Source organism: Ptiloglossa arizonensis, chromosome 3 (genome assembly GCF_051014685.1).
Source record: "Ptiloglossa arizonensis isolate GNS036 chromosome 3, iyPtiAriz1_principal, whole genome shotgun sequence".
In the NCBI taxonomy this organism is placed as follows: Eukaryota; Metazoa; Arthropoda; class Insecta; order Hymenoptera; family Colletidae; genus Ptiloglossa; species Ptiloglossa arizonensis.
In genome coordinates, this window is record NC_135050.1 from 4,982,964 (window position 1) to 4,999,592 (window position 16,629).

General features: G+C 31.3%; 1 protein-coding gene across 17 annotated transcripts in view; it reads left to right on the plus strand.

Annotated features, from left to right (window-relative positions):
- The window catches only part of Tomosyn (syntaxin-binding protein tomosyn), a 170,650-nt gene extending 155,495 nt beyond the window's left edge, over positions 1–15,155 (plus strand). For 16 of the 17 annotated variants that reach the window (XM_076305992.1, XM_076305995.1, XM_076305980.1 and 13 more), the window contains 4 exons: positions 9,980–10,063; positions 10,394–10,489; positions 11,743–11,867; positions 12,190–15,155. In XM_076305992.1, coding sequence (XP_076162107.1) covers positions 9,980–10,063; positions 10,394–10,489; positions 11,743–11,867; positions 12,190–12,452 — 568 coding nt within the window. In that variant the 3' untranslated portion in view covers positions 12,453–15,155. The remainder of the gene's footprint in view (positions 1–9,979; positions 10,064–10,393; positions 10,490–11,742; positions 11,868–12,189) is intronic. The other variant, XM_076305984.1, reaches the window with a different exon arrangement.
- The last annotated feature ends 1,474 nt before the right edge of the window (positions 15,156–16,629 follow it).

Consider the following 16,629-nt stretch of genomic DNA (forward strand, 5'->3'; position numbering starts at 1 on the left):
TATCAATTGGTGAAACGTTAACAATTCGCCATTGTAATTTTATATCGCTGCTTTTTTTACAAATTTGTGTTTCATGGTTCCTAAAGGAATCAATGGTTTAATACTAACATAAATATAATAAATTTATATAAAGGTCCGAAAAAATAACAGGAAATCGCGTTATTATATTCGTTTTGTAACTTATTAAAATTCATCAAAGTAAATCAATTTTTGTTGTATAAACTAGAATGAGCGAATCATTAAATAACATCGAATAGCATGTAAAGAAAATTTCTCTTCTTTCTCCATTGCATAATTTGATTTACAAAATTGAAATTTTAAACAAACTAAATTTTAAATATAGTATGTAATTCATCAAGGAAATACTACTCTGATGCATGCAAGCATCTTTCCACTGAGAAAATTATAACTGAAATTAAAATGTACATTGCAGAATTAAAATCTTTTGCAAATATAATTTTAGTACCACTACTAGTTTCCTAAAACAATAATCCAATATATATAAATTAAAATATGTCTTGTATATGTGCTTATTTTGATGTTTTAAATTTCATTTTTTCTAATCTCATTTTATTAGGACAGTATTATATCGTTATTACATAACGTTAACACTCTCTTAAATAAAAAATATTCTTTCTGATATTTTAATATACGTTGATAGTTGTTAATAATTCGAATTTTCAGACAACGAATTCTTTTCTCAACTTTATTAACCCCAGTTTCCTGCGATTATCATATATCTATCAAAGTATATATGTTAAGTTTTTCGTAATTATTTACAATGTTAACGACTTCACCGATTTCAATAACCTTGAAATATATTGGAGACTATATCTTGAGTAAGGTTACTGTATATCCTCAATGCCATGACTAAAGGTGGTTCACCTCTAGTTTTGAAGTTATATGCGTTAGATAAGAGGAAAATAACAGATCGTTATTGCCTTGAACCTAGACCTAACCAGGACCCAAATGTCTATTTATGTATAAATAGGTCAATAAAAATAAAATTAAGAAATATAAAAATATATTATATCAATAGATAAATAAATATGTATATAAATATATAAAAATGTAAAAAGGTAAAAATATAAGAATGTAAAAGTGTATAATGGTAAAAATAAATGAAGAGACCATAGATGAACAATTAAGTAAATAGAGGTATTAAAAGAAATATCCAACAACGGTTTCACAGGGTAAAATACAAGCTGTTAGGTATAAAATCCAGATATAAATATATATCTAAAAGTGAACCAGTAAGCATAGTAAAGTTGTTTTTTATGTCAATTATATAAAGTAGAACTAATGAATCCTGTAAATGAGCTGCCTATTCTTCTTGATGGCTGAACAAAAAATTCAAACTCCCTCTCTCTCTGTTTGCTTTGTCTTCCTTAATTTTCTTGGTTAGCCTTTTAATGTGGTTCTACTTCTGCATATCTTCCGAGAGTTTCTTTAATAGATTTTTCGGATCAACAATCCCACCTAAAGCTTCCTTTTACTCTCGCCTATTTTCGATACATCATACATGAAAATAAAGTATTCCATATCGTTGGAAGGATCTCCACATTCCCAACAAGAGAGATTTCTACTTTACTCTAAACTTGTTGAACGAACTGTGATCCATCAGAATTTGTGCGGTATAGTAGTCTACATGGAACTTACTTGCCCTACCAATTCAATCAAAAATTTATCAAGCTTTGTGGCCTAGTTCCTCTATATTAGGCAATAGCTGCAACAAAGCCTCTATCAATTTGTTGGTCTTTTCTGAAACCGCTACCACCTATGTTAAAGTAGTTTCTGACGTAGTCTAATGTTATAGATTTATCCATTATATGTATTTAGGGATCCAGGTATTTTATCGACTCTTCAGTCTTGATCGTCTGCAATCTTCAAATATTTAATCCTGGTGATTACTTTCCTAATCATAAATATGACTTACATCTTTTTCTTCACCATTTACAGGCCTTTCTTCGAGAATCATTCCTTTTCCGTATCATAACTCTTATATTCTGTCTTGGAGCCATTTCCACGTTCTTCATCGCGACAATAAACGCTAAATGGTTAAATCGTATAAGATGGCATCTTCTCGTGTTATGACACTGCTATACCCCGATATAAACCATTTAGGTTTGGATCAAAAACAGAGTTTTGTGTACCTTTCTAATTTCTTTTGGTATGGCTCGATTGGACAAGCTAGTTGTAATCGATTTCCATTGAGGTGTATTAAAGACATTTTTGATATCAATTGTTATAAGGAGGAATACTAGCTGCTACTCCCTTTACCAAGATCTGCGAATAATCAAAAATAGACTTTATCTTCCTGAAACTAAACTGGTTCGAGACTATATCGCTGGTCCTGGAGCGCTCACCAGTCTCTTCTTTACACAGAATTCTCAGAGTTTGGCCAAGTACTACATTATGTACAGTGGCTTAAAGATTGAAGGTAAGATCTTTCGTTCCTGGTTTTCTAAGCAAGACCAAACGTGATTCCTTCCAGTCCTTAGTCAGAGCCACCATCTCTAAATGTTGATGGAAAACAGTTCATCCCTTTGCTTGCCTCTGATTATTTCTGACCAGTTTCTCAAGTAACGTTCTGTGTCCTCTATTGCAACATTTAGCGAGCAATAACAGCCCGTGATACGCTTTTCATTTACTACAGCTGATGCAATACTATCTGATTTCAGTGCCATGCATCTCATAACTTACCTAACATTTCCACTGTTTGACACCGCTACTATCACAAGGTGCGTAGACTAGTGGTTAGTGAACTTAAGCAGTGAAGGAATTGAGTAACTAATGGTGGGTGCGTGTGGTTCACATTTGTAAAATAATAATCATGTCTGAGATCACAAGGTGTTCCAATCGTCACGCCTTTGGACATATTAGTACAAAATGCTAGGTGAAAGTAGAGAACGTCATTTTCTGCAGAAAATGTGGGTCTCTGAAATATAGTATCTAGGAGTGCAGAATACATTTGAAATCGGTGAGGTCGTTATTAATGTAAACAATTAGTGTTATTGTTAAACAATGTTCATGAGTATTCCGAAGCGTGAAGTAATGGTTACGTCTGAGTGAGGTCTGGGTTAGTATTGCTCAGGCAACAAGAGTGAGGTTCCAAATGCGCATGCGTAAATCAGTTGGTATAATAAACGCCGAGTTCCATCTCCTTCCATTTCCCATTCTGTGTCTTAGGCGCTGGAACGTATCACTCCTGCGGTGCCCCTACCCGTCACCTTTTACTGTGATGTCAGTTGACGCATAGCTGTCGCTTGCAGATTGCTCATGAACTAAAACGAGCGCTCTGGCTCGCGAAGACGTCAGTTGTCCATCCCCAGGTCTAGTGAAAGTTTTTGTCTCCACCTACTCCACCAGGAGCGTCCACCCTCAGGCTACACTCGATTTGGTCGAGTTATACTTTACGTGAGCAGAATATAAACATAACAGAATGCTGAATATTGCAAGTTTCTGTTACATCATATTTCAATGAAGTATAAAATTCGATTCATAAAATTCTAAATTACTATCACAGGCGGACAGGAAGCGCAAGACTTCCGATTGGTAGAATCAGAATGGCGGTGCTTGTTCTACCGATCGGGAATCAGGACGAGCTTTTCATACGTCTGTGTAGCATAAATAGAATCATTTCAACCGGCTGTACAGAAATCAGGTTTCAAATAATTATATTTTGAAAAGTAAGAGTAGACAACCATTATTTTCTGCACTTGAAAACTTCTAAATCTCCTCCATTTAATATACTTCAAGGTCATTAAAATCGGTGAGACTGTTAGTATTGTACTTAAACAGTAATCAATTTTGCTACGAATTTTTGATTGTCCAATAGAAATTCATTTCAATGAGGATTGCCACAAATTTTTATTGCCCACGTTTCTTATAGATTCAGTTCCTTTTTCCATCTTCAAGATTTGTATCACCAGAAGAAAATTTAGAAAATCAGGTCAATGTTACGTAGCCCTATGTATTCTTTATCGCTGACTTGAAGTCCCGTGACAGGAATGCGAGAAAAATGGAAGGGGTATATCTATTTTCACGTTCAATTCTAGTACGCTATTCGTTGCGGCAGTTACAGACACATGTGGACTGACTGACGAAGAAAGTAGCGAGATAGAAAGGGATAATGAGAAACACGTGACAGGTAGAGTCCCATTGGCGTAGATGTAACATATTACTATTGTACAATACTTATATGCAATACAGGACAATAATTTTTGCAAGTTTTGTACAATATGCTAGAAAAGCAATGGTTATATAATTACCAGTAAGAAAAATTCTTTTCCGGAAGAAAAATAATTTAATAAAAATTTAATTTAAAAGTAAATAAAAATGAATTTTCATTAATTTCAAAAGAAGTTACATAGAGTGTGAGACACATAACTGTCGCCACGATTTTTCAGGCACTTCCAATAGTCTGATGAAAAAATGTCTCAGTTAAAAGTTAATCACTTTCTGGTCAGCTACAAATTTAGATATAACAAATTTTCTTGGTAAATATTATAATAGCTTTTATATGTTGATGTACAGACAAAATGTATCCATTACTTTTTTAAAAAGTTGTATACTTTTCTTTAAGAAAAAACTTAATTTCCTGATTTTTATTATTCTGTTTGCCGTGTATTTTTTATATGCGGTAATAGCAATGTTTTAAATTTTAATACCTTTGGAAGTACCATTGTTCTCTTGGGAAACATGGCTTAATACTCTTTTGTGGAAAATGACTAGAGTTAAGTTGGATTGTATCGTAAAAAATATTTGCTTCCATTAAGGAAAATTAATTATAATTCAAAATCATCTTTATTACTCCACCTATAGAAAAACTATTAATATTACATAATATTCTTTTTTATATTACATAACTCTTATGGGATAAAAGAGACGCTTTATGCATTAAGTATAAGCATAAACAAAACCTCAGTAGTTTGGAGTCTCCAATTTTTATATTTATATACATATTGGGATAAGGACGCAATTGAAATCTATTCTTACTACTATGGCAGAGGGCGTGGCTAAGGTTCAGAACGTACAGTTCAGGTGGGGATGGGCGGTCCAAACCTCCTTTGCCCCTGTACCATCCCTCGAGACTTCAAGTTAGCGAAAGGCAATACTTATACGATAGCAGTGACTGTCATTCCAGACTCATTTAGCATTTGTTTACGACAAAAGAGATTGAATCAAAGGAACAAATACTGATGCTTTAATCTACTAAAAGAGTACTTCTAGTCTACTTTAAAGAAAAACTATGTTGACAAATATGTTATTCGTGCACGTAAATACTACAGAACTATTCTCGAATAAATATTTCGTATATGAAATTTAACGGCAATAATAATGAACTTTTTGCTCTAATGTTTACGAATTTAATGTTATTATTCATCTACTAAAAGTGATTTTTCTTTATCACAGGATTATTTTTATATTATTCCGGAAAACGATAATTTTTATATCTATTATATGCTGTTTTTAATTTCTTAGTATAAAGTTATAAATTATGCATATTTTGTAAATTTGGAATCTATACAGTTTTTGTATGAAGAATGATGGTATTATTCATTCAGATCATACGCTGCGTTAGAAACAATTTTAAAATCGCTATTTCTGAGAAGATGTTAAAATCTTTTGTATGAAAATTTCTACCGATCTAATATTATCTATATGAACTTTTCATAAAATAATCTGATACATTGCGGAAATATTCGTTTTTAAATTAATTTTTGAGAAAATTTGTGACATTCTCTCAATATGGTATATTTACCAGGAAGAGCTAAAGTTAGGTTATTGTTTGTAATTTTTTCATTTATAGATGCACCTTTTAAGAATAATTTGATGATTAACAGTTGAGATAGGGACACTAGTGCCGTACTAGGTTTCTCTGTTGTAATTTGTGATAATTATTGTATTTTCGATAATATTCAATTAAAATAAAAAACAAACGAAATTTTTTATAATATAAGAATAAATCTTGTTTTTGGCCACCGTCATAAGTTAAAACAGCGATTTTTTAAACAAAAAGAACTTCCATCATAAAAATTAAATAATATAGTGTAGAATAAATAATAAAACTTTGAAGCAAATTGATACGATCGGTTTTGAAATATTCTGTTATTTGGTTTTGAAAAAACTGCCTTTAAAATTTTACATGATTTATAGATCGTTCAAAACAGATTGTTTAACCAATTACTAAAGAAACTCACCAAGTGTTTCTTTATTCGACTTTCGTGTTTCTAGTCTGAGAAATCGAGTTTAGTATAGTTGCCAGAGTAACCGTTAGTTATTACTAGATTGTAAATTATTTGAGGGTCAGCTAAGCGACTGGAACGCCCAAAGAGACTTCAAATAGAGCTCTGAATGTTTGTTAATAAAGCGAATTTTTGCTTGAAATTTTTATAAGATATTAACAAGATATCAATCTTTTAGAAACAAACAGAGAAAAAAATCAATATTTTTAAATCCATCTGTACCTGTGTCTCTTTACTCATGCCCCAAAAAATCTTATTTTTACAAGAATAGTTAATATCTTTACTTTTTTTGTATCTTGTTTTTCCACGTTTTTTTTTCTTCTAATTTCAGAGAGAAAATCACGGTGCTGTTTCGAAAAAATCGAACCTTTTTTACATTTTTTAAAAGTTTAACTATGTGTCAATATATTTCTAAAATTTTATTCTGAAATTAGAAAAAGTAGAATTGTTATAATATATCTTTGAGAGAGTGTCAGATTATTCTAGTACATTGTTTGACAGGTTTGAACGCATTTATGTTGAAACCAAGTTTCCAGAAATGAATAAACAGTATATATACAAGTATTAACAGTACATTCTCGAGTACACTGTTTATCGTTTGATTGGGTTTTTTCTTCTCATTTTTCATTTGTCTTTATTTTATGATAAAAAAAACTGAGAAATTTTATGGAAGTTATTTTGTTACAAATTATTCTTTTACAAAACGACAAGATCGAACAATATCGAGTTTTATTTTTCTAAGTTATAGCACTCTCCTGAGTCAGGGTAGAAATTTAATTCAGGTCCTGTTAGGTGATCCTTAATTAAGAAGCTTTAGTTACATTGAGTTGTTCATGTACAATAATTACCATGCGTCTTTATGAATTACGTTATAGAATTTATCAATTTATCATTCCTAAGAAACTATGCCTCAATTATATCCAGTATTAGAATAATTATGAAATATGCATATGCTACATATAAAACATTTAGAATTATTTATTCTTTCTTTCTCTCTTTTACAATTAGAATCCTTAATTTAGCAGAAATTAGATTTATTATAAAAATATTATAAGAATAGGCTCCTTTTTCCCTCGTACATTCATTTCTTCACTTAAAAACCATAAGACACGGTCGATTAAACGTTTGGACAAATTAATCAATATCCGTACCCGTATAACATGTTTCAAGGTCAAGGTCACCGATGAGGTGTCGCTGATGTGACATTGCTACTCGAAAAATCTGAGACTTATGAAACAATGCTTTTTTTTGAATGACAAATAACTTTAAATAAAATAAATATCGCTTCATCGTTCTTTCTTCAAAGAATAAAATTTTATTATGTTGACAAATAGAGTAAAAATATAATTACCGAGTTAAAAGATAAATTGTAGAAATACTTTTCAACTCGACACCCTGGGATTCCCCTTTAACATATCTTGTTCTTTAAAATTCATTGTTACCATTAAACTAGATGTAGCTTCGTAAAATGTCCTCTGTGTCCGGAATTTTTTATTGATTCATTTACTCGATTAAAAATTTCAAATTACATTTGGTATATCCGAAGAAAGGTCTCCAAAACCGAGTAGTACGTACATTATGTCTCTTCACCTTCTTTCGTCTCTTTCTAAGCATAAAGTAAGAAATTTGTGCAATTTAGGTAAAAAGTTTTTAAATTAAGACACGAAATATACTCGTTTCGTTGTGTATAAAAGAACAGAATTTTGATGTTTGGATTACATTTTTACCTCTAACATATTTTCTCTCTGTTGTGACTCACGAGTAGCCCGATTCGTTAATTAGAAGTACGCGTCTGAAAGTTTATCTGTGAGACTATAATGTGTAGAGGGAAAGATGTCGCAATAATGATGTTACCAATGTCAATCAGTATTTTTTGACAAACGAAAATTAAAGGGACACGTGTTTTTGCTCACAAGCAATGCAGTAACCTCGTGTTAAAACGTACTCCGTTGAATCCACTCGAAACGTTTTAAAGAAGAATGCGGGCAAACTTGTTCCTGAAATGGACCTTTCGTATCTCGGGCTCATAATTAGACCCAGCGCATGCGAACTAAAAGATACACCAAGAGTTCAGCAACAACTTGCTAAAGCCAACTTGATCGTCGAGCTTCTAAGCTATGTCGCACGCGTATCAATGTGACAGACGCTGATCAAAATTAAAATAAATGCCATGTAAATTTTCCTATCAAGGTCATATCCCCTCCATTGATTTTCGACTATATATAAAATCTATTGATTCGTCTTCCTCGCTTTCGTATTTGTTGTTTATTCTCCGTCCAAGTGACACTTGCGTACAATCAAAAATCGATATTGACATACAGTTGTATAAATTTCATAAAACTCAATCTTCATCGTGGACCTGACCCTCACGTTGTCCTCGTCACCGCGACAAGTATCTATTAGATGATCTTCCGGTAGATGTCGAATCTTCTTGTGCCAGAACCTTGCCTCATAGAGGATTTGTAATCCTGTCGCCGAGATAAACAAAAAAAGCGTCTCTTCTTGTATGTTATACAAACTATTTTTGAAAAACTTTAAATTACGCATAACTAAAATAATAAGGTTGTATTGGGACTTATTTTTAATGGATTAACTTGATCGATTCATTGAAAGTAATCTTACGAATGTATAATGAGAAGTAGAGAATTTTTTAGTTTGTATTTGTAGTTGTTACACAAATACACGTGCGACATCGTTTTGGAGTTTGACTATTTGGTTCTTAAATCCACAGCTGACGACCGCTCGAGTTGACAACAGCTTGAATTGGAAAACATATTTATGTTCAGTACTGTTTAACGGCGGAGATAATTTTATATGTTTTATCGAGGAACAAACGCGACGTTTTAACGAGGGTTTACTGTAGTTACAAAGGTATTCAACGTTAAAAATTGATATTGTTGTTTTGAAATTTCTCATATTATTTACGAATATTAAATATAATTATTTAATAATTTTGTCATACAAAAAAAGTGTTTGTATTACATGAACATTATTCTACACTATACTATACACGAATTGTATTATATTTCATAACATATGGTAACATTCTATATCATATTACGTATTGATATAGAGTTCAAGACATTGTTTTCCATTATAATAAAATGTATTGAAGTTTATTATAAACAAACATTTAGGTACTTTACAATAGTTACTGCTTTATTTCGCAAGTCCTGGACGCAGCCTTCAGCATTAACTATAAAGTTATAGAATATTTACTACTAAAGAGTAAATATGTCCTGCATCGTTTGTACTTCTAATGCTGCTCACGATTCAATATTTCTTAAATTAATTTTATTATTATTTATAAATTACCAATAGGATCAAAATTAATAGGATTCTGAAAATTTTACCGATGATGTATTCCTTATTTAATAATGTATCCTCTATTCAAGTATAATACGTTATTATATGAAACCGTGATTAATAATTTTGCTAACGAACGTTTGAATATTTCCCTAATCACTGTATTTCGCGCTACTGAAAAAAATTATTGCACAACAGCAAATTTACGGCCAGCATTTTGATATATCATTCTCATCGCTTTGTCTACATACTCGGAAGAACCATGATCGTGCATTCTACTGGAATGTAATATCTAGGATACTTCTTAAAAATGAACAATATTTGGTGCTTCAAGGGTTAATGCTAATTATGCAAGCTAACACAATCTGTTATTACTCGTGTACGCTTAACGCTCACTTTTCTCCTGTCTCTGTAATCTCTAACAGTTTTCAGACTACAAAACATGGCATTGTAGACCCCATGTTGTCCATATGGGGTCATCAACTCTTTGTTAATGGCGATACCGATCAGTAAGTGGTCTATAAAATATACACCTCTCATAATATGTATTTTATACAATATGCCAAGTGCTTTGCGTGCTCCATACATTTAAATAATTTTTTAATACATATTTTCATTCCTACGCTCCTTTATTACTTCATGATACTTATTTAGACATTTAAGCGTTTGCTTAGATTTTTATTACGATTTTTATTATCTAATATAGCTTATTAATTGTGTACGTAAGCGTACATATTTTATCTTTCCATCTAATATGTCTCTGTATATATTTACATGTTCGGTGCAAAATGTGTAACACAAACGGATATTACGACAACGTTTTTCTATATTTTTTACAGAATTGCAAAGACACTTGGCTTCAGCAATAGGGGCCATGGTTTGTACCTCTCATCGCCCACTGAGATTCAGAAGTTCTCCGTATCCAGCCAATTCTGGTATGACTTCTCATATGTTATAAAATTGACAAGACATTGAATTAAATTAAACTAAAAGTCGCAACGTATTTTAATATTACAATAATGAATAATCTTATATGCAATTAATTTTATGAATATTATCAATTCTTATTAATAAAGAATAACGATGAACTTCTTGCGGTATTATATTGTTTATAATAGAAATTAATTTATCGTTATCGTTTTAAAGAAGTGATCATTTATCCAAATGATTGTTAGATTTTTAGCCTGAAAATTGGAACGAAACGTTCACTAGTTCATTCATACTTTAGCACAAAAAAATCTTTACGAATGTGTTTGATTTATTGGAAAGTTATATCGTTTGTTGCACTGCCACTCGATATGTAGAAGGAACCTAAATAAAACCATACATTTGAAATTTTAGCTTCGTAACTTTTTAAATTATAAAATAAATTATGTAATCGTAAATGTATATTATTAAATGATTTTATAATCAATTTTATAAATTAATTATAGCCACAAACCATATCGCGACAATATACAAAGACACTTTTATTGTTATTTTTGTCAGATATATTTGATTTGATTCTTCTGCTCACAAATTTTTGTCTTTTCTTAGTTATCCTGTTATAGATTCAAAGTAGGTATTGTTTTTCCTTTTTTCTTAAAATATCGAGCAATGCATTCATCGTATACATGCCAGTTTTACTTCGTAAAGTTGTACTCCAAGATTATGCAAGGCTATGCGATTTGAATCAATTTTCTTGAGTTCGCATTGTGAAACATCCAAAAATTATTCATTTTCATGCATCCACGTACAACGATAAATTAATGGCATTGGAGAGGTTTTGAAGCAATGAATTGACAAAACTTTCCTACAAACCAAACACATGTGTGTATCTCAGGATTAACAAACTCGTTTAAAACGATCAATTAGAAGGAACTAGATTCTCCAAGTGTAACGTCTAGTTTAAATATGTTTAAGCATGTTTTCGTTTCTTATAAAAACCAATTTTCAATGAAGAGAAATTTAGGATCAATTTGAATGACAATGTCTCTTGTTAAACTGATCATTTTATTTTTATTTTTCAAATACATGGCAAAGAAAAATTGTTAAATTATATGTATGCGTGCATCCATGTATACTCGAAAATGTATCAGGAAACATTATTCAGAAAAGTACGTCGCTCAACCTCTTATAATAGCAAATATTCACGTATTTGTACAAGCGAAACATAAACAAATTTTCATTTTAAACGTTATATTTCCAGTGGAGAATTAACCGAAATGATGGGAGACTTATTTATTGGTCACGATATGCCCGAACCACCTAAAGAAAGTTTCTTTAAAGGCCTTTTCGGCGGTGGATCACGAAGTCTGGACAGAGAAGAACTATGTAAGTAAACAAAATTTTTTCATAAAAAATTATGAGTCGTGAAAAATCGTGCGATTAGCACTGTGTACTTTTGCAACACTTTCGCCCTCGCGAAGTGACTTTAAAGCAGAATGAAATATAAAAATGAAACATTCGTTAGATAAGAATAGTGACGAATGTAGAAACTTGTTACTAAACATTATTAGCATAATTCCCGTTTTCACGTGATAATTTATTTGAATTTTGAAATGTTCAATTATGGATGGGGAAGGGAGAGCCATTCCATTCTTTGAATCCTGTGTAAAAATTGTTGTTAACTCGATGAAATTTTTCTTACTTTTAGTCGGCGAGTCTAGTGGGCGAGCTTCTCGTACAGTTGCGAAACATATACCAGGACCGAACGCTGGGACGGAAGCCCTTCGTGAACGCGTGACAACCGCGACAGGAGAGGTGGCCTTGGCTCATCAGATGGTTATGGAGCGTGGTGAGAAGCTCTCACAATTGGAAGACCGAACAGCGCGCATGATGTCAGAAGCGGAAGGTTTTTCTCAATCTGCTCACGGATTGATGCTCAAGTACAAAGACAAGAAATGGTACCAGCTATGAGAATGTCGTTCGAGTTGTATCCATATTTGGAGCTGCGTACGGTTATATGATAATTTAGCGTTCACATGTTACGTATGAGTTCTGTCGTACTAAAAAGAAAGCGAGGATGAAACCGAGAAATTAAACATATTGGTGGATTTTGTACGCACACACCGGAAACATATTACACGGAACAAAAGAATGAAATGTGTGTATGTGTTAGTAAGAAAGAGAGAGGAAAGATAAAAAGGAAACATATTTATGCGATACTTGTACAAGCAGGTAATACACACGCACATCTTTCAGCGAAGAATATAGGAAAAGTCGTATATACACGTATAAACACAAATAAGATTAAGTATATATGCGCGATCTCTCAGAATGTGTTATCTATATACATACATAATACCGAATAAATAAATGGTATATACGTCATGTATAGACCAACTGAGCAGATAAAACAGAAGGAAAGTGGGATGGCTGCGATTAAAATTAAATAAATTATTAGTGAATATAATTATATAAGGTTTAAAAGAGTAAGTATTTAGGGAAGCATAAGAAAATGATTCTACTACGTGCGAGTCAATACATATAATTATGTAATAATTCGCGTTCTAACCTACGGCTCTCGTTAATTCATTCGGATGTCCGGTAACAATGAAACGCTGACGCAGAATGATACTTTGTCTTCATTTGTACTTCGTTAAAAAAGAAGAATATAATAACTAAAGCGCGTCCGAGGTTAACATTGTTCAAACGACACAAATCCAAATTAGAGAGTGAAGTTGAAGATGTAGCGACGTTATTGCGATTGTATTGACGTAATTAATTAATAACGTATTAATAAACGTAATTAATTAATTACGTAATAATAAACATAATTAATTGATTGGGATAATAGCATATTGGATAAACGTTGAAGGCAGTGAAATATATTATTTATCCACGATGCTGGACCATCGGGCTTATATTCCGACATATAATCCTACCGTAACGTCACATCGTTGATAAACCATATATTAGTTGTTATTAATTGTAGTTATGGCTAGATATGCTATGTATATAAAATAACAAATGCAGTAGTAAATATTATACATCAAAAAAGAGCTGTTTGTATAATAACGTGTTGTAAGATACGCTACTTCAGCGTCAGTGATGAATTCAATTGAATTTATGATATATATCTATGGGAATAAAGCAAAACTACTATAATTTTTAAAATTATACGTAGATTAGATTACATAAAGACAATATATCTAATAAGTTCATTTGAATTTATTGAGACCCTGAATTGTCGTTCTGCTTCCATAGCAATAACTGTATAGTTGATGTTAATGGTACTAATCACTTACATAAAACTATATTATAATGTGCGCCGTTGAAGATTGCAATTTCTTCGACTTCTGAGTATAATTTTTCTCGGACAATATATGCAGGTAGAGTTTCGTTCGTAAACATTTAACCGCCACTATACCTTTTGTCACGAGATATATTTACTATCAACTATTATTTAGTACAGTGATTCACGAATAACAAAGTAGATATGCTCGAAAAGTTATTTCAATTTCGGAATTGGGATATATAATTGCACAAGGAAACCGAGAAGTGATTCTACACTTTTGTTATTCGTTTTACTTAAGTGACATCTTTTTTGACGATGACTTTTATCGTCTTACTCAGTAGTCTTCAAAATTCAGGAACTTTATATGCGAGGGTTTCTGACAAGATAAAAAAGCAGTAAAAAATATTAAGCGATGGTTATATTAAAATAAACATAGAAGCGTGTTAATAACCAATAAGCAAAGGGAGGGAGCCAATACATAACAGAAATAAAAATGTTTATCTCGGGTCTTTTGTGAGAATGAAAAGTTGTTTATTGCTCTAACAATAGAATAGTAAATGTACGATAGTTGCAGACAAAGAACAGAAAAATACGTTACTATCTAAGTGTTTGATAATATAACATATTCTAACACTTGTTGTATAAAGACTACTGTTTAGGTAATTCTGAATTATTTATCACATCAAACAGGTTGAGATGTGTTTGAAAATAATTTATTATAAGAAAAAGAAACTATTTGAAACAAAAAAGGAATAATACAACAAACAAAGATAAGTATTAATCGGAATTTCTATTTAACCTTTATCTACGTTTGCTTTGTTTTGAAAACTGTCATTTTTGTTAAATTATTTTCATTCACAATATAGATTTCCTACAAGGCTAGATGTTTTCGATTATCAGGTAATTAACTTGCAAATCCTAATCGCAATACAAAAAGATTAATACTTATTTCAGTAAAGAAATATTACTTCGAGAGTTTCTATACTTGTTTTTAAATATAATGTAATGTTATAGATATTTGAAGAGCTTTATTTTCACGTGAACTTATAGAATCGTTCTGTAACAAATATATTGCTTCCTGTATGTTCAAACGAACGGTAGCTACCTCTCCCACCTGCTATGTCCCTCATATGAAATGTTCATTGTTTATTGTGTCTAATCTATTTCGACGCAGTGGCCTGAATATGTAAATCTAATATTGTAAATGAAATTTTGTCCTTAGATACAGCGAAATATCTAATACTCTCGATTTATACCATTACTAATCTAGTACAGTTCTTATTTTTCAAGAGATATAATACTATGTTATTGTAAAAGTACTGCCTCGAGGACAGACTGTATCTTGGCTCCGATTAATAAATGAGTTTGAACCAAACTATAGACATTTTTAGTATTTATATTAAAGGTAAGATAATTACGGTACGAGGTCGAAGAAAATTGAAAATTTCTCTTTACACTTTTAACAAATTTAATTATTTAAAAATATATTCGTAAAGTTTCTTTCAAAATACGGAACAATAAAGAAATTATAGAATATTTTTTAAAGCTTGTTAAATTGCTATAATGGCAGGTTGGAATGCATTTTTCTCAAAAAGGTGTTTGAAAGTAAATTTCTCAACATTTATTGTATTTAATATCTTTAACTTATTCAGCCTGAACTACGTGTTTTACTCGAAGTGCATGACCTGAACTAAAACGCGCTACTATGAGTCAGACGTCACACTCATAGTTGTCAATCTCAGACAATTTTACGGCATAGTTATACTTTTACGTATTAGCAGGAAAATATTACGGTTTCAACATAATATTACTCTTGTGAACATTGAAGTAAAATGTCAAAAGTAAAATAAGTAGCTGAAGATCGAATGGTTTACATTTGAAGAGTTTATGGACTGTTCACGTGGCTTTTTCTTACTTTTTCATTTGTTTTTATTTTATATCAAAACTTTAATGGAAGTAACTTTAAATGGAAGCACATTTTCAATTTATAATTAATTATTAATTTTCAAAAAGCCACGTTCTAATAATAGCTACACTCTTGTACATTACAAGAGCAGGAATATTTTATCCTTTGAATACTTCAAACGAATAAAAACTTAGTTATAAAGTTAAATAATCTAGTAGATATTTATCTTCCTAATTTTATTTTTAAATAAATTGCAAGGATGACTTTACGTTTCGATCTGGTACCGTGGTTCTTCTCCTCAATGAAAAACAAACCCCTACTTATTCCTTAAACAAACATTCCTCATGTATTTATTGGTTTAAAAAACCTTATAAATACTGTATAAAACATATTAAGATTATTCGAAACATTATTTTTATTTTACAACATGTATTCGTGTCAACTTCATTACCGCAAGCTTAAAATACGGTTCGAATTAAACGCTATATGTCATAATACAAACATTTTCTTTCATTCTGAATTATAAAATACCATTAAATAAAGTATACTTGATAGTATTTCATTGCAATTTGCAGAGTGCGTATTCTGCTATAGTGAATTAACATATATTTTTCTGGTCGAATAAATTGAAGAAATGACTTTTGTAAATAAAATAATGAACTCATAAAACCTACATATTATCAGAAAGCAATTTTGTATTGTATAAAACTTGAAATAGATAGGAAGGGGGGGAGGGAAATTTATTATCATTCTTGAGTAAGACCCTTTCTGTTAAATGCCAGTTTAGAGATTATTTTAATTTGTTTGCAATTAGAACACGAGTACTCTGTAAAAGTTCGCTATATTCGAACTGTTCGAACATAGTTCGAAAATTATAAGAATAAAGAGCTTTTTGACCCTAGTTAGCTTTACAGCACGAGAAAACTAACAAACAAAATACATACCGGACG